This window comes from Notolepis coatsorum, assembly GCF_963971535.1.
Source record: "Notolepis coatsorum genome assembly, chromosome: 18".
Classification (NCBI taxonomy): Eukaryota; Metazoa; Chordata; class Actinopteri; order Aulopiformes; family Paralepididae; genus Notolepis; species Notolepis coatsorum.
The window spans coordinates 16,603,091-16,626,243 of record NC_140182.1 but is presented as its reverse complement, the minus strand read 5'-3'; the positions used below and the strand labels follow the sequence as shown (position 1 = coordinate 16,626,243).

General features: G+C 43.0%; 1 protein-coding gene across 1 annotated transcript in view; it reads right to left on the bottom strand.

The window, feature by feature from the left end:
* rpgrip1l (RPGRIP1 like) overlaps positions 1-23,153 on the bottom strand; it is a gene marked incomplete at its 5' end in the record, with an annotated part of 56,331 nt that overhangs the window by 30,801 nt on the left and 2,377 nt on the right. The window contains 11 exons of the mRNA XM_084334539.1: positions 1,696-1,875; positions 2,318-2,368; positions 4,292-4,398; positions 4,496-4,635; positions 4,941-5,014; positions 6,255-6,401; positions 10,473-10,578; positions 10,853-10,996; positions 14,036-14,141; positions 15,242-15,549; positions 22,914-23,058. Coding sequence (XP_084190665.1) covers positions 1,696-1,875; positions 2,318-2,368; positions 4,292-4,398; positions 4,496-4,635; positions 4,941-5,014; positions 6,255-6,401; positions 10,473-10,578; positions 10,853-10,996; positions 14,036-14,141; positions 15,242-15,549; positions 22,914-23,058 — 1,508 coding nt within the window. The remainder of the gene's footprint in view (positions 1-1,695; positions 1,876-2,317; positions 2,369-4,291; positions 4,399-4,495; positions 4,636-4,940; positions 5,015-6,254; positions 6,402-10,472; positions 10,579-10,852; positions 10,997-14,035; positions 14,142-15,241; positions 15,550-22,913; positions 23,059-23,153) is intronic.

The following is a 23,153-nucleotide window of genomic DNA, read 5'->3' as shown; positions in this document are numbered from 1 at the left end:
GGTTAGTTAGGGTTAGATTTTTTTTTTTTTTTTAATTCAGATAATGGTTGAAGAAGTGAGTCTTTAGTCGACGGCGAAAGATTGGACGTGTTTCGGCTGTCCTAACTGGGGTGGGTAGTTCATTCCACCATTGTGGGGCAAGGACTGAGAATAGGCGACTTCTCTTTGATGACCCTCCCGGAGCTTGGATAGGAGTAGGTCTGAGGCGGCCAGAAGATGCAGAGCGTAGGGGTCTTGAGGGTGTGTAGTTAGAGACCATTGACCGGAGGTAGGCGGGAGCAGTTCCCTTTGCCGCACGGTATGCTAGGTCAAGGGCCTTGAAGCGGATTCGTGCAGCAATGGGGAGCCAGTGCAGGTCCCTAAGAAGTGGGGTGACATGGGCCGACTTCGGTAGGTTTGAGATCAGGCGGGCCGCTGCGTTCTGAATGAGTTGAAGAGGCTTAGTGGCAGTGGCCGGGAGGCCAGCGAGCAGTGCGTTGCAGTAGTCGAGGCGGGAGATGACTGTTGATTGGACGAGGAGTTGGGTGGCTTCTTTTGTCAGGAAGGGGCGGATCCTTCTGACGTTGCTCAGGAGGAATCGGCAGGTTCTGGTTGTCGCTGCGATGTGAGCAGAGAAGTTCAACTGGTCGTCGAGGACAACACCAAGATTCTTGGCGGTCGGGGACGCGGTCACAGCTGCATTCTCGACTGTGATGGAAAGGTCGGTCAGGGGGGAGGATTTGGCCGGCAGGTGGAGCAATTCTGTTTTGCTTAGGTTCAGTTTGAGGTGGTTGGTCGTCATCCAGGCGGAGATGTCGGACAGACAGGCCGAGATCCGCTCAGAGACGTGGATATCTGAGGGAGGGAAGGAGAGGAAGAGTTGAGTATCGTCGGCATAACAGTGGTAGGAGAAGCCATGAGACGTGATAATGTTACCCAGTGATTTAGTGTAGAGGGAGAAGAGAAGGGGTCCTAAAACCGAGCCCTGGGGGACACCAGTCCGCAGGGGGCGGGTGGCCGACAGGGTCCCTCTCCATGACACTTGGTAGGAGCGGTCATTGAGGTATGATGACAACCATGTCAGCGCAGAGCCAGCCACTCCCATTCCTGCGAGGGCCGCGAGGAGGATCTGGTGGTTGACTGTGTCGAAGGCTGCAGATAGAAGGCTGCAGACTATATACGTTAAAATATTATTATAGACTTTTTTTTTGTTTTCTGTTCTGTACTTGCATGTCATTTTAGCCACCTTGTCTGTTAGTTTCATTATGATTATGTGTTGAGTACTGACTTTTAATAATTTTTGTTTTGCAATAATAAAAAAAAAAAAAATAAAAAAAAAATGTATGTTCTGGCAACATATTCTGGCTAAATATTCCTCGTTTTATAAATGTGTATTGATAACATAGTGCTGTAATAAAATGTTCTAATAAATATGCATGGTCAAGTTCAACGTATGTGCTTTTATTTTGATACTCCTTAATTCCACGTTGAAATTACGCGATACATTAAGTGTATCAAAAAAAATCCTAAATAAAATGGGGTCACGCTATGAAAGAGTTTGAGAACCCCTGTTCTAGACTTTCCTCAACGGCGATCTGCATTGGAAAGCAGATTTTAGTCTGGGACTAAAAGGGTTCAACCACCACGTCCACGAAACCGACCCCCAGGAGACCTCCATCTTGCGGTGCGTTTGTAGTACACTGTGACCTCCTCTACCTGGTAGTCCTTGTTGATCTTGTGCTGGATGATGAGCATGTTCCTGGTCTTCTCCAGCTCCAGGACCGTCTCGGCGTACGCGGCCTGTATCTCCCTCACGGCGCGCTCCTTGTCACCACGTGCCTCCTCCTCCAACTGCTCCAGGAAGCCAAGCTCGCCGCTTCTCTGAGATCTACGCACCTGAGTGAGAGAAGAGCGGCGCGGCAGCCCCATCATTTAGATTCAAATCATTCAATCCATTCCAGAAGTGGATCTTATTCCACATTTGGTATGAAAAGGTTCCTATATCCCAACTGCAATGCTCTATCTTTAGTAAATTAGTAATAGTTTGAGTATATATTTTCAATTTAAAGTGAGGAAACCCCAATCATAATACAAATACACATGATGGGCGAGGTAGCATAACAAGTGTCACATAATAGGTGCGTATAGACGGGTTTAACTTGACAACATAAACCTTCTAAGTGGAGTACATTTGATTTCCTGTCAGTTGTTGATATTGGCAAACAAAGACTGCAACAGGAACTCAAACTGCAGTCCAAGCTGTTCCCTTAGCAATGCAATTCCACTGAAACCGTCAATATGAGTATTGAAGTCACGGAGGGCCGACTTTTGCATTTACCTTAATCAGCATCAGTGCCTCGCTGAGTTCTGACACGTCGACCTCGCTCTCCTTACAAGGACATGGCATCATGGAAGAGACGGATTAGTGTGAATAAAGAGGGACATGTTGTATGTAGCTGGTCATCTGACAATAGAAAGTCTACCAACTGACCTATCTCAAACCCCGCCCTCTTTTCTTGATCCTCCAATCACAACTGTCGCTTCCCTCGGGAAAAACCTCAGCCGATTCCATCTCTAAAATCTGATACCTCAATTACCATGATTACGATCCTTCAATCACACATTTATGGATGTTTGCGACATCTCTCTGATGTATCATATTTTTGGTCCAACGTTCTAAACCTATGGTCTGAAGTTCAACATTGTTCAGTTATTCCTCGGTAAACGTAGGAAGATAATTCAGTATCAGAATCTGTATCAGCAGATCTGTATCCGGGAGGGGGGGGTACGAGCTGGAGCATATGTGTGTACGTTTTTAGATAACAGGTATTAAGGCCGGGTATATCCTATATATGACAATTAACTAAAATGTGATTTCATTGGATGTGCACTAATGTCAACTAATGCTTGTGTATCTTATCGTGTGTTGTCATGTTTGTTTATGTGTTTGTTTAAAAAATAATAAAAAAATAAAATACAAAAAAGAATCTGTATCAGCAGTGAATAAATTTTGTCTGAGGTAAGCAACCGTTTGTGATTGGAGGATTGAGAAAAGAGGGCGGGTTTGAGATAGGCGTGAGGGCTGTGTGTGTTTGGGTCACTAGCAAATAATAGGGACTATAACGAATAACCACTAAACTGCTTAAGCAGACATTAAGGAGAAGGGGGGAAATAAACACCAAAAAACAACCTTTACAGGTGGAAGCATCAAAGTGAGTATTTTAGAAAATAAATAAAGTCCAAAAAAACAGGACAACACTCAATAAAGATGTATTGTAGAAAAAACTAAATAAGCCAGAAAGGCACCTCTGAATTTATAAAAAAATTATATAACAGTAAACCTCCACTAAGGGAGTTTATGTGCAGTAGTGGACAAATGACAGTTCAAAAGAAGCAAAAGAAAACTGTGATGAAAAGAAACACTACAATAAAAAGCTCAGCTTCTATAAAACAAAGTGTAAAATAAAGCCAGTAGCCTAAAACAAGAATGGCTACAAAGAAAGGCTAAAATGCTGAATAGGGCCGAGATCAGCACTACACTTTAATATAACAAGCCTGACCGGAAGGATAGCCAACACAACAGGAAATGAGAAAGCAGCTAACCCTGCGAGACTCAAACTTAAATAGACTCAGCTACCATAGGCACAGCTGCACTGAATCAGGTGCAATAAGGCCCACACACCTGCCCTACCATGAGGCAATTAACCATAGATATCTATAGAACACTAGATAGCTTAAGGCGGAGTCACCAGCGTCACTGAACCGCCGCCATCTTGCTCCAGTTAGCCTTGAGTGAGAGTGAGTGAGCTGCACAGACAAAAATACTCATAACTCGCTGAAATATTGACGGATTTACAAACGGGTTGGTTTGCTATAAACATCAAAGATGTAGTTATGATACTGCATACTTATATAAAATACAAATTTAAAGATGTTTTTTTTTTACAAACCGCTTGAATCATAGCCACGTTAATAATGCTTGTAATAAACCAAACCGTTTGTAAATCCGTCAATATTTCAGCGAGTTATGAGTATTTTTGTCTGTGCAGCTCACTCACTCTCACTCAAGGCTAACTGGAGCAAGATGGCGGCGGTTCAGTGACGTCGCTCTCCATTGGCCGGCAGCGCGGGCAAGCTATCTAGTGTTCTATATATATCTATGCAATTAACCACAGAGGCCAGTGATTGACAGCTGTCCCTCACAGGAAGACGAAATAGACAGCTGTCCCTCACAGAAAGACGAAATAAAGCAAAAACCATGACAATAGGTCAACTGCTTATCGGTGCAGTCCTAATCAACAGCGGGCTTCACCTTGGTGTAGAACTTCATACGATCATTTACTTCCTCCAGCTTCTGTTTCTGCTCCAAGAACCTTATCTGAAGCTGCTTGTTTTCCTCCATCAATTTCTCATGCACATCTGAAAAACACATCACGTCGATGAGTATAATTCCACGGAGCGATTTCTTAAGTGTACAGAGCGGTTGCCGGGGTCTGAAGCCGAAATTACCCAGTACCTCTTTCAGCCTTGATTATGTCCAGAATTTCGTTCTTGTCGGTAAGGTCAGACTTCAGAGCCATCTCCAGCTGTGCGATCTGTACTTTCAGCTTCTGTTCCCGTAAACGCCACTTTTGTTCCTGAGATACATCCAAGGCACTGCGAAGAGACAAAACACAACGTTTAACAACAACAACATAATTATTGCTAAAGAAAACTGAGAATCTAACTGAGGAGTTTGAAAACTGAGAATCTAACTGAGGAGTTTGAAAACTGAGAATCTAACTGACGAGTTTGAAAACTGAGAATCTAACTGACGAGTTGGAAAACTGAGAATCTAACTAAGGAGTTGGAAAACTGAGAATCTAACTAAGGAGTTGGAAAACTGAGAATCTAACTAAGGAGTTGGAAAACTGAGAATCTAATCTTGATCACAAAAGACAGTCAGAATCCAGGATATTCACCTGTTGAGCAGCTTATCACAATTCTCCTTTAGTAGGTCTCTCTCCTTCTCGAGATCGCTGATCTGCTCTTGTAACTGTGCAACAACAAGACATGTGAAACAGGATCGAAGACTGAATTAAATCACATGGTTAACGGGCTGGGATTGTGTGGTTTTAAAGGAACACGACAACAGTATGGGAAATGCACTTACCACCTTCTCCAGCCCAGCTTAGCTTAGCACAAATGAATGGAAGCGGATACAAACCACAAGGTATTTTGGCAGCTAGGCTAGCTGATCCGTATCTGTTTCCATTAATTTGTGCGAAGCTAGGCTAGCTTGCAGCCGGATAGCTTTCTACTGAACGCACTGAGAAGAAATTGATATCCATCTTCTTGTCTGACGCTGGAGAAGAAATGGCAAGGGCATTTCCCATAATGTCAGTGTGTTCCTTTAAGCTGAAGTGATGCTTGATTGAATGATTCTGTGTTTTGTTAAGAGGTAAAGGGACATCACACTGTTCTGTAATAACCTTTCTGGTGTAAACAGACTACCTCCTCTGTCCTCCTCTGTGAGAGGGATATGATCTGTAATAAATTGATTGATTGAACATTTTATTAACGGATTGCAGAATGGGTACAATACAGTACAGCTCAATACACACAATTGTTAAGGGGATGCAGACCAGAGAAAGACCGTTGTCTTGTTTACATCAGGGTCCCCTCTCTGGTGTAACAAGGCTACCTCCTCTGTGAGAGGGATACTAATCTAATTAATTACAGGATTTGTAATTCATCTAATTAATCACATTTTAATCGCATAACCATTTTAGGCCTGATATTCTATAATAATATTTCAAATTGCATGTGTCCGGATGGCAGAATTCAGTACTGTATCTACAAAACCTTCTGTTGAATCATCTTCCATTTATTCATTTGCTTAGATTTTTCAGGTCTGGTACATTTTAGCATGGTGTTATTCACAGTCAAAGATAAACTTTTTTTTATTGATATTCTCATTTGGTTCATTACAACTCAAGCCTAGTAACAGACACAGTATTTCTGACACTGGGAATACATTCCCTGAGATCCATAGATGTCCCTAGAACAGATACCAAGAACATGCAAATGGACCATTTAAAAAAAGTTTGTAAATGTGTATTCTGCGTTCTTATGGAATGAATGAGATAAAAAAATATTAAAAAATTTTTTCTTTTTCTTTTTATTAATTTTGAGTTCATTTTCATAACGCGATAATTTGCTGTGTAATTAATTAATCTAATTAAGGCAATAAACTGACCGCCCTAGTGATAACCTCTCTGGTGTAACAAGGCTACCTCCTCGGTCCTCCTCTGTGCAAGGGTCATGTTCTGCAGTTGTCGGTCCAGTCCCAGGCTCCTCAGTCGCTCATCTTTCAGCTGCCGCGTGAGCTCGTCCATCTTGGACATCACCGCATCGTGACTGGCTTTCAACGTCCTCTGACTCTGGAAGCCCAATAATATGGATATACATGAATTGAAAATAACCTTTTTTAAATGTTCAATACAGTGTGTCGACAAGTTTTTTTGCAGTAGAGTACCCGGTATTTAAGCACTTGGTTGGTGTTCTTGAACCAAGATATGAGATGCCAAGCAAACCTCAGTTTGGTGGCACGGTAACTCATCTTCATTGTTTATAATTTACTTAATAAAATGTGTATTTTTCCGAGCCAAACCAAGCTGCATTTATATATATATCACTTTTGACTAGGGATGTTCGATATTGGCTTTTTTACCGATATCCGATATACCGATATTGTCCAACTCTTAATTTCCGATACCGATATCAACCGATACCGATATGCGGGGTTTCCCCCCCAAAAAACACAACATTATGCATACTTTTCACAATAAATAAAATAAGAATTTGTTCTTACTTGCTTGCCTGGGTAAATAAAGGTTAAATAAATGTAAAAGAAATTATAATAATAAAAAAGAATTTAAAACCGATAATTTCCGATATTACATTTTTTTTTATTATCTTTTTTCCTCCTTTTTTCCATTTTCTCCCATCCCTATGTTAGTCGTTATGCCAATTCCCAATCCCCTTCCTGGTCGTTGCGCACTCTACCCCCTACCGTCGGTCCTGGAGGGCGGAGACTATCACATGCTTCCTCCGACACATGTGTAGCCAGCCCACCGCTTCTTTTCACCTGGCAGCGCGGACTCTCACTGGGAGAGTGTAACGTGTGGAAGGTCACACTACCTCTCTTAAGATCCTTCCCTTGCTGTGCAGGCGCCCCGACCGAACTGTAGAAGTCACTGTTTACAACGACCAGGCCCCACCCTCGCCGGGTTTCCCACCCTCTAACACTGCCAATTGTGTTAGTATGGACGGTCGGCCAACCCGGAAGCACCACAGCTGGATTCGATCCCACTGTCTCTGTGGTGGTAGACAGACGCTTAGTCCGCTGCACTACCCGGCCGCCCTCCGATATTGGCTCGGTAGGCTGATAATATCGGACATCCCTACTTTTGACTGGTACTATATATATATATATATATATATATATATATATATATATATATTAGTGCTGTCAATCGATTAAAACATTTAACTCGATTAATCGCATGATTGTCCATAGTTAACTCGCGATTAATCGTAAATTAATTGCATTTTTTTTTCTACCTTAAACGGATCTTTTTCAAGTTCCAAGTTTTAATACTCTTATCAACATGCAAGTCAACAAATGCTTGCTTTATGCAGCCATTTAACACAAAAGGATGACCCTCATGCATTGAAAATTTGCATCAAATTCAAAACAGAGCGATGCACAAAATAACTTAAAAGAAAATAATAATTTAAAACAATGAATGAAGTGTGCATGAAATAATAGGGGAAAGAAAACGTTAGAAACTTGTTACATTCACCCACACAAGGGCTGATCAATCACCCCCCCCCCCCTCTCTCTCTCCCCCTTGCCCCTTCCTCATCTCTCTCACCCCCCTCTCTCTCTATATCTCTCTCACACACACACACGCACACACACACACACACACACACTTCAGAAACAAACATAGTATCAATGAGAGCATCAATTTAAAAGTTAATCGTGAGTTAAAAAAAATAGTGGTTGTTGTGAAGGGCCAGATTAAACCGAATATATATATTTATTATATATATATATTTAATTGTATTTGTATATTCTCTAATATTCCTTGATATCCCTTGTATATTCCTTGTACAATATGCATTGAATATCCATTCTAGCCTACTGAACATCCCATAATAGTCTCCATTCTACTATTGGTCGAGACCTTGGTGCCAGGCTGCCATACCCCCCAGACCCAGTTCAAACGTACCGCTCAACATGTACGAACAAGTCCTAGTTCCGCGTAGGAATCTGGCTACCGCACCACTAATGGGACTATTTGTTCATAGTGCGTATATATACTGCGCTACTAAAGTAGGACTTCCTTTTCAGTCCAGTTTCTTACCCTCCAATAGAGTCACAGACGTAAAGCCTCCCCGCGACGCCACGTGTGGGAGTAAGGCCAAGTTCGGCCTGCCATCGGTATTGAGACATCGTGTATATTAATATTTGAATAGTCATATTTGGCACTATATCGTCGAGTTGGACGTAGTCTATTAAGCTAATAATAGTCTGTTAATATATAGTGCTTCGTGCGGTGAGAATACTACCGTAGTCAGCACCCCATCGTTTCGGGCAGAAAACTGGCTGCTTTCCAGGATGATCGACCCCATGTGAGATTGCACCCGAGGAGCCCCAGAGCCGACGAGCGAGTGGACCTGTATACCGGATTATTCTACCGACGACAGCCCGCCTTCCCAGGCACGGATTATGCTTTGTATACGTTGATTATTCCATGGATAAAGACCCCCGACACTGCCGTGTGTTGGAACCCCCCCCCTGGAGAGGACGCAAGGTGAGGAGACGCTCTGCAAGACGAGGTCGCTTCACGTCTCTCCTCCGTGGACCGGAGGACGCCGGCCCACAAAGAGTCCATCTGCTTTCATCTGCGGTCCAAGGATCGCCGGCGCATTGAACGGCACTACAGTGGGTTCACCTGGGATACCCTTGGCCGGATGAGGCAGCCGGACTCTACCCCCCCCCCCTTCCTACTCCTGTCGGCTTACAAGCGACCGGATTAACCCCCCCTAGTGTATCCAGTCTATAATCATTAAAGTATCATTGCTGTTATTCCTTAACTATTCCAGGTCGTATATGTACCACCTGCGCCTTCAGAGATTGGACATTCTCTATTGATATACCGACGAATACTCTTGCCATAAAAGTGCATACTAATTCCCATTCATAAATGTGATTGATTTGATTAAGTGCTTGCTCTACACACCATCGCTGTGTAGAAATAAAGACCTATTTCTGTTGGATCCGTTTCATCTACGTGACAGTGTTCATCATAATATATTTATGCCGAGTACTGGGTGGCCGAATATTAAGTACAAAGGTAGTGGTAGTAAGTATCATATCTAGTAATACAGTCAGGGAATTGTACCCCTCAGTTACAGTGGTGTTAATAGAATCGGGCGATAACACGTTAATACCGCATTAACTTTGACAGCCTTTATATATATATATATATATATATAGTACCAATTCTATATATATATATATATAATTAGAGCTCTGTTGTCTGAATACATTTGAAGTGAACGCATATATAAGTTCCGTTGTTATTTCAAATGTTCTCCGAGCACAAACATGGTTTGGCATCATGAAGATTCTGGTCACCACGGGTGACATGTGCTTCCGTGTGGCGTGTTGGTTCTTAACCACTGCACCAGCTCTAGGAGGCACAGGGATCATTCTCTTAGTCATAACAGCCTTTGACCAGTGTTGTAGGACTCGAGTCCTGGACTGATTTTCAGGACTCGTGACTCGACTTGGACTTGAGCACCGATGACTCGGGACTCGAGAATTGACTGCATTCGGACTCGGAAGGTGCAGACGATTTTAATTGATAAATACTGGGGGGGTTTCTGTAATAGGCCCTAATCATTTGGCTTAAGATATTGATGGCTAGTGCATTTGTTTGGCTATTGTGTCACAAAGTGAATAAACTCCCTTAGAAATGGTGACCGCTGTGTCATTTATGTTTAATGTAGAACTTTTTATATTTGTATGTCAGCTCTTTGACTGCCAGAGAGGAGTGGACTCAACCTTGCTGACTTGTACTCGGACTCGGACTAGGGTAATGGGGACTCGACTCGGACTCGACTCAGGCTCTTTGGTGACTCGGACTCGAACACTGGGGACTCGAGATTCGAGATTTAGTGATCCCACCCCCCCCCCCCCCATGCTGCTTTGACACCCGAATTTGCCCAAGGGGATTAATAAAGGATCATCTTATTTTATCTTGACACAGATTTGGCATTTGTGATCACAGACACAGAAAAATCTAAATGGGATTAAACATAATTTTTTTTTGACAATTATTCAACAATTACTCTGGAATAGGATAAAAAAAAAAGAGAGAGAAAAGACGGAGACGCAGATGTTCCCACAGGAGCACCGGGACTCTGGGGGGCCTCACCTCCTGCAGGTGGAGGAAGCGGCCCTCCAGCACAGTCAAGGCGTCGGCCTTCTCAGAGAGCTGCTTCTGCTGCCGGATCATCTCCACGTTGTCCTTGATGGTGGACCTAGAGAGAGACCACAACACAATGCATCCTGAGAGAGACTCCCCCGTTTCCCGCGCCGCGTGCGTCTGTGGCGCCGGGATGTTTGTTTATATAGCACCTCGCTATTGACCCGGATACTTGGTGTGATTTTTTTACAAAGTGTATTCCTGTATGTACCGGGTTTTCCTGAAGCGATTTCCACCGACAACAATGGAAAAACAATCAATACGATGTTGTTATTATTATGCATTGCGTTCAATGTTCAGCGGTGCAGTTGTACAGCGGTGTTCCTTACCTCTGGCCACCGGTCTGCTCTTCTCGGAGCTGCAGGAGAGACCGTTCGTATTCGCCCTCCCTCTTCCTCAGCTGGTCCCGGAGTATCTCATTGGCTCCGTCCATCTCCTCCATGTGGCGCCGCTGGGACTCGATTACGTTCTCTCTGTTACACCGCACACGCGCACACACACACACACACACACACACACACACACACACACACACACACACACACACACACACACACACACACACACACACACACACACACACACACACACACACACACACACACACACACACACACACACACACACACACACACACACACACACACACACACACACACACACACACACACACACACACACACACACACACACACACACACACACACACACACACACAGGAGAATAAAAGGGAGGCTACATTTACTGGGGGTGTAACGATTACAATACAAAATCGAAAATTATAAGAGAGATTGCATTCAATACAGTGTATCAAAATGTTTAATTGTATCGACGATTCTCTTCCCTAGGTTTCCCATTTGTTCCTCTCTCGGTTGAACTGGTGGTATGGTATGACTACTGCTATTAGCATAAGCATCTTTCTTTTCTTCCTTTTCTCTCCTTCACCACTTTTAGCTCTATTTTAGCTCTATTTATTATGTCCGTCTTTGTTTTTAACATGTATTAATGCTGTTGATGATGTGATGGACACCTGAAATAAAGGTTTTCAATTCAATCAATAATGTTTAACTGGTGGTATGGTATGACTACTGTTATTAGTATGATGTTTAACTGGTGGTATGGTATGACTACTGCTATTAGCATAATGTTTAACTGGTGCTATGGTATGACTACTGTTATTAGTATGATGTTTAACTAGTGGTATGGTATGACTACTGTTATTAGTATGATGTTTAACTGGTGGTATGGTATGACTACTGCTATTAGCATAATGTTTAACTGGTGCTATGGTATGACTACTGTTATTAGTATGATGTTTAACTAGTGGTATGGTATGACTACTGTTATTAGTATGATGTTTAACTGGTGGAATAGTATGTCTACTGCTATTAGCATAATGTTTAACTGGTGGTATGGTATGACTACTGCTATTAGCATAATGTTTAACTGGTGGTATGGTATGACTACTGCTATTAGCATAATGTTTAACTAGTGGTATGGTATGACTACTGCTATTAGCATTAGGGATGTCCCGATCCAATCATGTGATCGGGATCGGGGGCCGATCACATGATTTTCAGAAGATTGGGATCGGGAAAACAAAATCGGGAAATTTTTATTCTTTTTTTATTATTCAACAAACATGACCATGTTCACGTTTTAAACTCATACTGAGGCCTTAGTTTTGGTTTTAAATTACATATCATTCATTTATTTATTGTCGCACAGAGCAGAAGAATTTGCCAAAACAAACGGCTGCTTTCACTTTCTTTTTAGCACCGTAACGTAACGTAGTGCTGTCATCAGATGAGAGAGTGGGAGCCTCGTGTCTGAGTCAAGATGGATAAGCTAACAGATAAAATAGTAAAGGGAGAGCTTTTGAAAAGTTCCCAATGCGTCTGGAAAAGCTGCATTTTGACCGCAGGGAGAACGCTCGAGGAGAGGGGAACAACGCTGAAGCCATCAACGGTGGATGCAATTATTTTCATCCACAGCGCCCGCAAATGAACAGCGGACCGGAGTGGTTCATTTGTTGTTTGTTCTTTGATTTAGCAGGTTGGCGAAGTTTTGTTAACGCAAGAGGTTTTTGTTGCTGACGTGACGTTCATCAACAGCGAAGTGGTGAGTCCTGATTTACAAAAATGTATTGGCTGCTGGTTTATGAGTGTTTTTCGGTATGCTTTTGTGTCATGATGACATTCATGTTTTAGTCTGTGTCTGCAGTGTGGGGGCATTTAATTGTTGCTGTTCAGCTGTTGTTAACCGCGGAGCTATGTCGATATTCGCTTTGTGAGGATTATCGTCTGCGTTTCAGACCAAAATGGAGCAAATCATTACGTAAGTCGAACACTGTGAATGTATACTAATGTGCAAACAGATTGAAACTTTGAATATTTCTCGTATGAAGGGGCTCAGGGTGAATGTAATGTGAGCCACCGTGCTCGAGGGGCTATTGAGGCAACACAGGGGCTTGTCTCGCTTCACCAGTTTCTGACAAAAATGCGTCAAATTGGTTACTAATGTGAAAGATCGGATCGGGAAAGATCGGTATCGGCAGATACTCAAAATCACATGATCGGGATCGGATCGGGAGCAAAAAAACCGGGACATCCCTAATTAGCATGCTGTTTAAGGCAAATTTTAATTGTTTAGAACTTTGAGTTCAAGTTCAAGTTTCTTGAAATACAATTAGTATTTTTCTGAGTCAAACCAAGCTGTGTAGTAAGTACAATATATAATTAGAGCTCTGCACTATGCATGAACTTTAATATAATAATGGAGAATTGAAAATGGAATGAAACCGTGACCTCAAAATCGAAATTCGTATAGAATTTGAACATGTGTGTACTGTATCGTTACACCCCTACCAGTTACACAGTTATCCTCCTTTAAAAAAGGTAAGGACTGTGTAGACTCAACCTGTACCATCCAAAATCTTCCTGAGTGCACCTTTAACTGTAGATAAAAGAAATATATATATTTTTTTGATCAACTTTTTCTCCCCATTTTTACATTTTTCTCCCATCCCAATTTCGTATTATCCAATTCTTCCCTCGCCTGTCTCGACACGTTGCTAGACCATGCCTCCCACTGGTCGGCTGCAATGTGGACCAAACCTTGCATCACGTGTCCCCTCCGGTACACGAGGAGGCAGCCGTCGCATCTCTTCACCTGTACAGCGCGATCTCTCAGCGGCGAGGAGTAACGCGTGGGAGAGGCTCACGCTGCCCCCGATACTTCCAGATTCTGCTGTACAGGCGCACCAACCGACCTGTAGGAGTCGCCGTCCACAACGTCCGATCCCCACCCACTGGCTTTCCCACCCCCTAACACTGCCAATTGTATTAGTATGAACGACCAGCCAAGCCGGAAGCAACGCCGAGAGCTGGGCTCGAACCCAGCGTCTCCTGCGTTAGTGGCGAGCGCCTTGCCCACTGCGCCACTTAGCCGCCCTGATAAAAGAAATCTAAAAACAAAAACAAATGACCTAGAATGGGCCTGTGGTTGCTTACAGGTTGCGTATCTCTGCCCGGGTGTCTTCCAGCAAGCTGTGCCCGTACCGGGGCAGCAGGCCTGCGGGGGGTCTGTCACACACCTCCACCGCCACAGTCCTGGTACCTGCGTGGGAAACACGACCACATCGACACGTTGAAACAAAGTGGCAATGGACCTATCTCAAACCATGCCCTCTTTTCTTTTTTTTAACACTTTTTCTCCTCTTTTTCTATTTTTCTCCCATCCCAATTCCACTGTGCCAATTCTTCCCTCCCCTGTCTTGAACGTTGCTCGCATATGCCCCCCACTGGCCGGTTGTAGGGAGGATGGAAGCCTTGCATCACGTGTCCCCTCCGATACACGAGGAGGCAGCCCGTCACATCTTTTCACCCGCCAGCGCGGACTCTCATTTGGCGAGGTGTAACGTGTGGGAGGCTCACACTACCCCCCCGCCATTTCCTGTCTCTGCTGTGCAGGCGTCCCCCAACCGACCTGTAGGAGTCGCTGTCCACAACGTCCAGATTACCACCCATCGACTTCCCACCCGCTAACTCTGCCAATTGAGTTACTATGACGGCTGGCCCAAGCCGGAGGCAACGCCGACCCTGCCCTCTTTTCTTGAAACACAACTGTTGCTCGTTAACCATACCATCAGCATTAGACAAATATAAAAGAAATGTAAAAAGTAAGAAGTAGGATCCATAGGCCAAATGTCCCTGTAGGGGAGGGGAACAGCTATGATCTGTGCAAACCATCTAGTCCAGCTTTGTGACATATGCATTATTTATATGAAAAATAAATATACTGAAGCTGAACTTCATGGAATCTTGGAACCCATGGAACCCGTTCTAGTGACTGGCTGGTCCGGGTCCCTCAAGTTTGCTCGGAAAAGGGTAAATCTGCATTTTGCCATGATGCCCCTAGCTCATGGAATGAACTCCAACAATCCTTAAAGCTTGAGATTCTCCACTCTGTTGCAGAATTAAAACCTTTATCGGCAACCATTGTCAACCAAGTTGCACGTGTTTTAATTGATTTGTTATCCTTACGCTTTACCTCGTCTTGTTGTCTTATGGTTATGATTTTATATGCCGTGTGATTTCATATGCCTTTTATTTGCTTATTTCTGTATGTACACTCGACATGCCGATTTTAAATAAAGGTTTGAACAAAAATAAAAAATGACTTCATGCCTCCTTGCCCGATCACGGCACGCGACTCACTCCTGGGGTGGAGATGCGACGGCGTGGGCGTGTCGACCCTCTTGCGTCCAGTGTCGATGCGTGACTGGACGCGAAGGTAGGGGTGGGGAGGTGGCCTCTTGCCCTGCACCAGGAGCTGGTGCTTGGACACCAGGAGGCGCCGTTTCAGCCCCTCGTTCTGGGTCTCGAGCTCACGGACCTTCTCCTGGAGCTCCTCCATCATCTCCTCCATCTCCACGTCCCGCCCCCCCCGGAGACGCCCCCCGTTGTTGTTGGCGCCCGCCACCACCTGCCTGTCCTTCTGCATCCGCACCAGTTTAGTGCCCAACCTGGAGGTCAGGGGGGAAGGGTTAGCAATCAGGATCGATGGTAAATGAGGGATAGCAGGGGAAGTTGCGGAAGTCATGTGGATAATAGTGAAACTAGGTACAGAATATACAAATTGGTACTACTGAGCATTACACAATTTGTATATTTTGTACCCAGTTGTTACAGACCAAGTACATCAAGGGGAAGGGGAAGGGGTAAAGGATGATTGTGTTGTAATTTGTGATAAATGAACAGGAAAAATAAACCAATGCCCACAAGAAATTTAGGTGAAAGAAATTATATTTACAGTGTAGACAATCAACCAAAAACACAGACTAAATACACAACAATGAAAATGGTGGATTCTGGAGACACACATTCAAGGGGGGGGCATGCATGATGCCAAAGGAATTAACTGAGTAAAACAAAACAAAACTAACTCAGTAAGGAATAGACTTATCTAACTATACACAAACACAAAAGTCTAATAAAACCCTACTCCTTACTACCTACACTAACTAACCAAACATATGTCCAAAACATATAATGGGTGGCATCAGCACTAGAGGCTCCCAGAAACAGTCAAAAGAGGATCGGTGATGCAGCCTTTATCAACTACACCCCAAAACTATGGAACAAAGTACCCAAAAACATCAGGGAAGCCAACTCTGAGCAAACAATCTCTTTCATCTTTCATCAGGAAGACTTGATATCTTGACACAAATTGTATTTTTTCTGCACTATTCTTATTCTGTCTACTTTTATGCACTTCCTATCAAATTCATGTGTCAGTTTTATGCTCATTTTATCTCACTATGTCTTATGCACTGTAATTTCAGTTAAGAGCGATGCACTGCTCTGTTGTTCTATAAAGTGTTAAGTTAACTCATTCTGCGCCATTCATGTATATATCCCATCTGTCCCATCTGGAGAAAGGGGGGGGGGGGGGGGGGCTACGCACGGCTGCTCTTCGTGGACTTTAGCTCTGCATTCAATACCATCCTGCCTGACAGACTAGTGCCCAAACTCATGGATCTTGGACTAAACCATCCCCTCTGCCGGTGGTTCCTGTCTGACCGCCCCCAGAGGGTCAGGATGCCTAAATTCTTATCCCAACCCATGTTTGCTTCCGCGTTCGCGTTTTGCGCTCTGATTGGCCACTGACGTTTCTGGTCGCGCCTATCGTGTGACGGCAAGTTCTTTCGCCGGTTAAGCTTAGGCACTCTTTCGAAGTTGGTTAAGGTTAGAGTTTGTCTTAGAGCAGGGCGATATCGTGTGACGGCAAGTTCTTTCGCCGGTTAAGCTTAGGCACTCTTTCGAAGTTGGTTAAGGTTAGAGTGTGGATCGTAGGCGTTAGGTAGTTTGCTGCTGGTCGAGGCGGAAATGGTCGCGTCACACGATTGGGCGCACATGTCACATGACCAGAAACGTCAGTGGCCAATCAGATCGCAAACATGCAAACATGGGTTGGGATAAGAATAGACACGGTCAGGATAGGCCCTCACACCACCACAGCCATCAGCACCGGATCCCCTCAGGGCTGCATGCTGAGTCCCTTATTTTACTCTATTTACACCCACGACTTCACCGCAGTCCACCCCAGCAACACAATCATCAAGTTTGCTGACGACACCACCGTGGTGGGCTGTATCTCAAAAGGTGACGAGACCGCGTACCGCGATGAGGTAGAGCAGCTGTCAGCCCTGTGCAAAATCAACAACCTGCAGCTGAATAAGCTAAAAACCCAGGAGATGATCGTGGACTACAGGAGGAAGAAGACCGACGTACAGCTACTGTACATCGACGGGGGATGCGTGGAGAGAGAGTCTCGGTCATCAAATTCCTGGGCGTCCGTCCACCTGGAGGATGACCTGACCTGGAGAACCAACACCAAGGCGATCATGAAGAAGGCACAACAGAGACTCTACTTCCTGAGAATACTCAGAAACTACCACCTCAGACAAGACCTGCTTGTGTCCTTTTACCGCTGCTTCGTGGAAAGCATCCTCACCTACTGCCTCAACGTGTGGTTCCTCAGCTGCACAGCCACAGAGAGGAAGGCACTCCAGAGGGTCGTCAACTTGGCCCAGAAAATCATTGGATGCCCTCTCATCTCCCCTCACTGGAAGAACTCTATAACTTCCGCTGTCTTAAGAAGGCAGTGAAAATACTAAAGGACCCACACCACCCTGGCAACAAACACCTCATACGGCTGCGCTCGGGCAGGCGTTTCAGCGTCATGCCCACCCGGACTAACAGACTGAAGTTTAGTTTCTATCCCAGGGCCATATGTGCACTAAACTCAGATACAATTTCTATTTAAAACAACAATCTCCCTGCACCCCCCCCCCCCCAGGCAAGTCTAGCGGTTCATCCGAGCACATTGGAATGCTTTCCAGGACACTCCATGCATGTGTTGTGCCAGATTATGTCGGGGACCCGATGGACATCAATACTGGAAATCGCAATCAGACAATTGGGATTCATGATGAAACATAATACCTATTATATACCTTTGATTTGGAAACAGTAGCGTGTCCAGGCGGGCAACGCGAACGCATTTAGCAAAATTCACACATCACTCCATAACGCAGTTTCCAGGAATTTGCCAGGATCACTCTGAAACTATACAATATTCACTACGGGATAACATGCGGACGTATACATGAAAACATTTATAATTTTTTACATGTTGGACGAGGGATAGTTACTGTCAAATGAGCCATAGTATTGTCTCCATAGCTATAATATAGAATATAGATATAGCCCTGAAAACACCGCGACGCACAGTGAAAATGCCTATCTTTTAGCGTGGCCCAGTGAGAACGGGATAAGGATAATAGCTGGCAGTGAATGAGTTAAGAGCGATGAACTGCTCTGTTGTTAAGTTAAGAGCGACGCACTGCTCTGTTCTATAAGGTAATTTAGAACTGAACTTTGTAAAGAAACTCAAAGTTAACTCTTTAATTGCCAGACCCAAGATATCTCTGGTTTTGGTAGTTTTTTCTTTTATTCAATATTTTTATTCATTATTCATACACTGACATCGGTGTTGCCATAAGAAAGGATTTCGAGATTGCCAAAGTGTAATACCGGCCACATCCTGCCAGATGGCAGTGTCGCCCACCCTTTGAAACCTTATATCTAACTCTGTGTTACACTCAAATGTCTCCGGGCGCTATATTTAGATGGAGCCGAGTAAGTCGCTTCATCCAACCATGTCGAAACGCATCTGGCACACTCAATCCATAAATTGTGCCAAATTATGTCCGGGACCAGATGGACACCAATACTGGAAATCACGATCAGACAATTGGAATATTCTTTTTGGAATACCGCCGACCACAGGTAAGGACTATCAATTTCAGCTTGATCCAACAATGTTTTGATACCGATCCAGCTGATCAGCAGTTTTAGTGTTCAATACGAATGCCGTTACTGGCAATCAAAGCATCAGAAACTACCCCCCCCCCCCTTTCATGCATTCATGATGAAACATAATACCTATTATATACATTTGATTTGGAAATAGTAGCATGTCCAGGCAAGAAACGCCAACGCTTATAGTAGAATTCACGTTGCGCTCTATAAATCGCTTCCCAGGAATTATCCCGGATCACTCTGAAATTATACTTATATTCACCACGGGATAACGCGCGAACGTATGCATGGAAAAATTCTCTTTTTTGCATCTTGGACGGAAGAAAGTTACTGTCAAATGACCATAGTATTGTCCCCATAGCTATAATATAGAATATAGATATAGCTCTCCAAACATAGTGACGCACAGTGGAAATATGTAATGGAAACCTGTAGGGCTGACCTTCGAATTTTTTTTGGGAATTCGAAGCTTCAGGGCAGAGATTCGATTTTAATTCGAAGCTTCGAAAAATCTTTAAAAAGGGAAAATAAATATTATAAATAACTTTTTTTATACATTTTTTTTTACTTGTACAGCACTTTGTTCAACTTTGTCAGTGCTGTAAAGTTTAAACCTTTTTAAATCTTGGACAAACTAAACACTTTGCTTTCATGAAATATTGTAAGCCGTCATTTGAGGCTTTATAAAAGCAGCACAATGAATACAAATCTGTCAGTGTCGAGTCCGACCTCATCTTAAATAACAAACAGCATTGCTTGTTGTAATTAACACTTTCAGTGACGGCCATTTAACATTGAAAACCCCGTTAAATGCCAGCACCCACTTCACTTGTGAACGCATATTCTCTCTCTTAAATTATGGCTATGTGTCTAATCTGCCCGTCGTTTATCAATGACTTGTTTGCAGTCAACATTGTCGAAACGGATTTTTATCGGTTCATTTTCGTTTTATAGCATTTTGAAAAGCCCTCCTTTTCAAGGAAAATATAAAGATTCCGTGATAAAAGGCATTTACTGGAATATTCTAGAATATGACAAAAAAAATAAAAATCAGCCTATTTATGAATCGTTTTCAAATAAACGCTAGATTATCGATAGTATGTGTACTTATGCACGCTATAGAGGCGGGCTGAAAAATCGATTCTCTCATTTCCTCATCAGCGATCACAGCCACACACACACGCATAGGGAAAAAGCTTATATCTCCGTGAAAACAGGTCTGATTATCCTAAGACTGGTAAAATAGATTCCTTACCTGAGATCAGATGTTATCCAAAAAGATTATTCCAATTCCTGATCGCCATTCCAAATATTGATCACGCTTATTGATTACAGTGTTGAGTCCTGTAAATACATAATCCACACGTTTTCCAGGCCGGTGAGCACAATCGATCCTTCAGATGCCTTGAGGGAAAAATAAAATGAGGAAACTGACCACCCCCCCTTCAGCAGTGTAATGTAATGGGGTGCAGTTACACAGGGAGAGACGATAGGTGGCGATATCTTTCCAATTGAGCCCAGAGAGACTCTGCAGCACTAACCCGAGGCTCGATTGATGAAATATGAATTCAAATCACCAATAAAAAAAAATACGGAAAACAAACGATATATAGCGTTGGTGGGCACTCAACTGGCGGCATGAACTAACGACAAAACTCGTGGCTGGCATCCAAAGTGTTAACAAAGAGAGGCAGAGTTGATTTTGCACACAACATTATTATTATTATTTTTTAATAATTTTTTTTTTATATATTCAAATTTTATTTTCATATTCGAATGCCATGCCCATTGAACGAAGCTTCGAAGTTTTTAAGAGAGCCCTAGAAACCTGGCACGTTAGCTACAAGGCCAAGACTAATAGCTGGCACTGAATGAGTTAAGAGCGATGCACTGCTCTGTTCTATTAAGTGTTATGAGTGATGCACTGCTCTGTTGTACATTTTATTGTATCTTATTATTGTATTTTACTGTCTTTTCTATTTTATTGCACTTTTTTTACTCTGTCAAAGCTAACGAAAACCAACAAACACAGAACCGGACACTAAAGCAGATAACGAAGCATCTACTATACTTCCGGTCGGGGGGGTTTCAAAATAAAAGAGCGACGTCTAAAGCACCGGAAATATGTTTATTTTGTACATTATCTAACGTTAAAACGAACCTAAACTAACCGTTCTGTGTTTGTTGGTTTTCGTTAGCTAGCAGCATATCAACACCAGCCATGGGAATACTGTTTTCTAAATTGTGGAGGCTTTTAATCCAGGGGCGTCATTTTGGTATGGCAAGGTATGGCACTCGCCATACCTTGGCAAATTAAAAATAAAATAAAAATATATATTTTTTTTTTTTATAATTACAATTTTTTTTATGTTGATTTAGAATTCGAATGTCAACATTATGAACGAAGCTTCGAACTATTCAGTACAGCCCTAGCATGTTTTGATATTGTCAATTGTCTCACTTTTACTAGGTGACTTTTACTACTAACTCAAATATGCCACAAAAAAAAGGAAAATGGACATAGACGTTTTTTAATCAAAGGGCAGCAGAGACAAGTGATACAGGGACACAGGTAAGGTCTTACAATGGCTTAGTGATTATAACAGTGCAGTTCAGCATTCAGTAACCCATACTTTTTGTGAACGTGTTTTTGATACTACATTCTGTTGAACACACACCTCAAAACCGTACCTAAGGAAAATTGGCTCAATTGCAAGAAAAATAATAGACAGTTATGATATTACATTCTGCATAAATTGTATGCAAAATATTGTGGTTCCCTGCTTTAGTCTGTTGACACATTTCTATACTAAAAATGCTTGTGTAGTCCTGTGTCATACCTAAATGTCATATAAGTAAATTGTATAGAAACAACTCACCAAAAGTGACTATTGCACAACTGATTTGACAAAAAAGATCCAGGCATGGTATCCATAAACTTCAATCGGTTTCGGATCCCTTGAATGAAATGAAAATGTAAACAAACACTGGCGTCACGTTAGAAAGTAGCACTGCGTTGCCTGAAGTCACTGAGCCCAGAGAGGAGTGGTTTGGCAAAAAATAGTTCAGAGTATATTTGCTTAGAAAACGTAAATGTCGAATTCAATAATTTTTTATTTCTCCACGTGGTAAATACACAGGTCACAACATGTTTACAGGAACGTTTTGGAGTTGTATTTGGAGTGTATTTCGTGACTAGGGGACTGTAGGGAACTTCAGGGTTCCTCAAGGATTGCCCCACTTCCAGTGATGAAGCTAAGCTACGCTAACGGTGCGGGCGTTCCCTAAGCCTAATGCATGCAGAGAGACAAAAAAGGTATGTATCTTCTTGTCTAACTCCAGGGAAGATGTTAAATAAGCTAATTTCCCAAAATGCTGGGAGTTTTCCTTTAATGCTACTTTTTTTCCCTTGCTTTATCTCTGACTGTAACCAATTACGGTATGTTTTATATGTCTGCACTTTATGCTCATCTTATGCCTGTATTTTTTTTTACTGTGAAGCACTGTGAACTGCAATTTCTGTAGGAAAAGTGCTATACAAATAAATGTTATTATTTATCACTCCTGACCTAGTGTGTCTAGACAATATGCTACTACTGTATGTGTAGCACGAAATGTATTGGGCCCCTTACCTGCTCCAATTCCCCCCCCCCCTCCCCCACACACACACTTTTACTGAGTTGGCTAACTGAGTTACATACACACATCAGACCAAATTTTATACCAGTTCTAAAACAATACTTTTTGCCATACCTTGAATGATAACCTATATTCACTCATTATGAATAACAGCCCGTTTCAATATTCAATGAAGTAGGCTAAATTATTTAATGTGTAACAATTAACATGCCATTTGCCCTTCTAACGAGAGATCCTCAATAGAAATGCTCCAGCTATAATATATATATATATTTCAGACTTCTCATTATGAGAATGAAACATATTGAAGCCGTCTGATGACTCTTGTTTTTTCCCCTACTCAGTGACGACAACGTGGTCTCACCTCTTGATCTTGTCCTTCTGTTCGTGGATGTGCTGTTTAAGGAGCTGGCTTTCCTCGTTGAGACGCAGCCACTTGTCCTCCAGTTCCTGCCTGGACACCCGCGAGATGGCCTGCCGCTCTCTTGCATTTTGGGCCACCGAGAATTCTGACCACAGAAAGGATTCAGTAAGCACTGGTATTCACGTCGACAAGGCAGCTTGTGATAATCCTGCGCCCGATCTTCGGTGCTTGACATGTTTT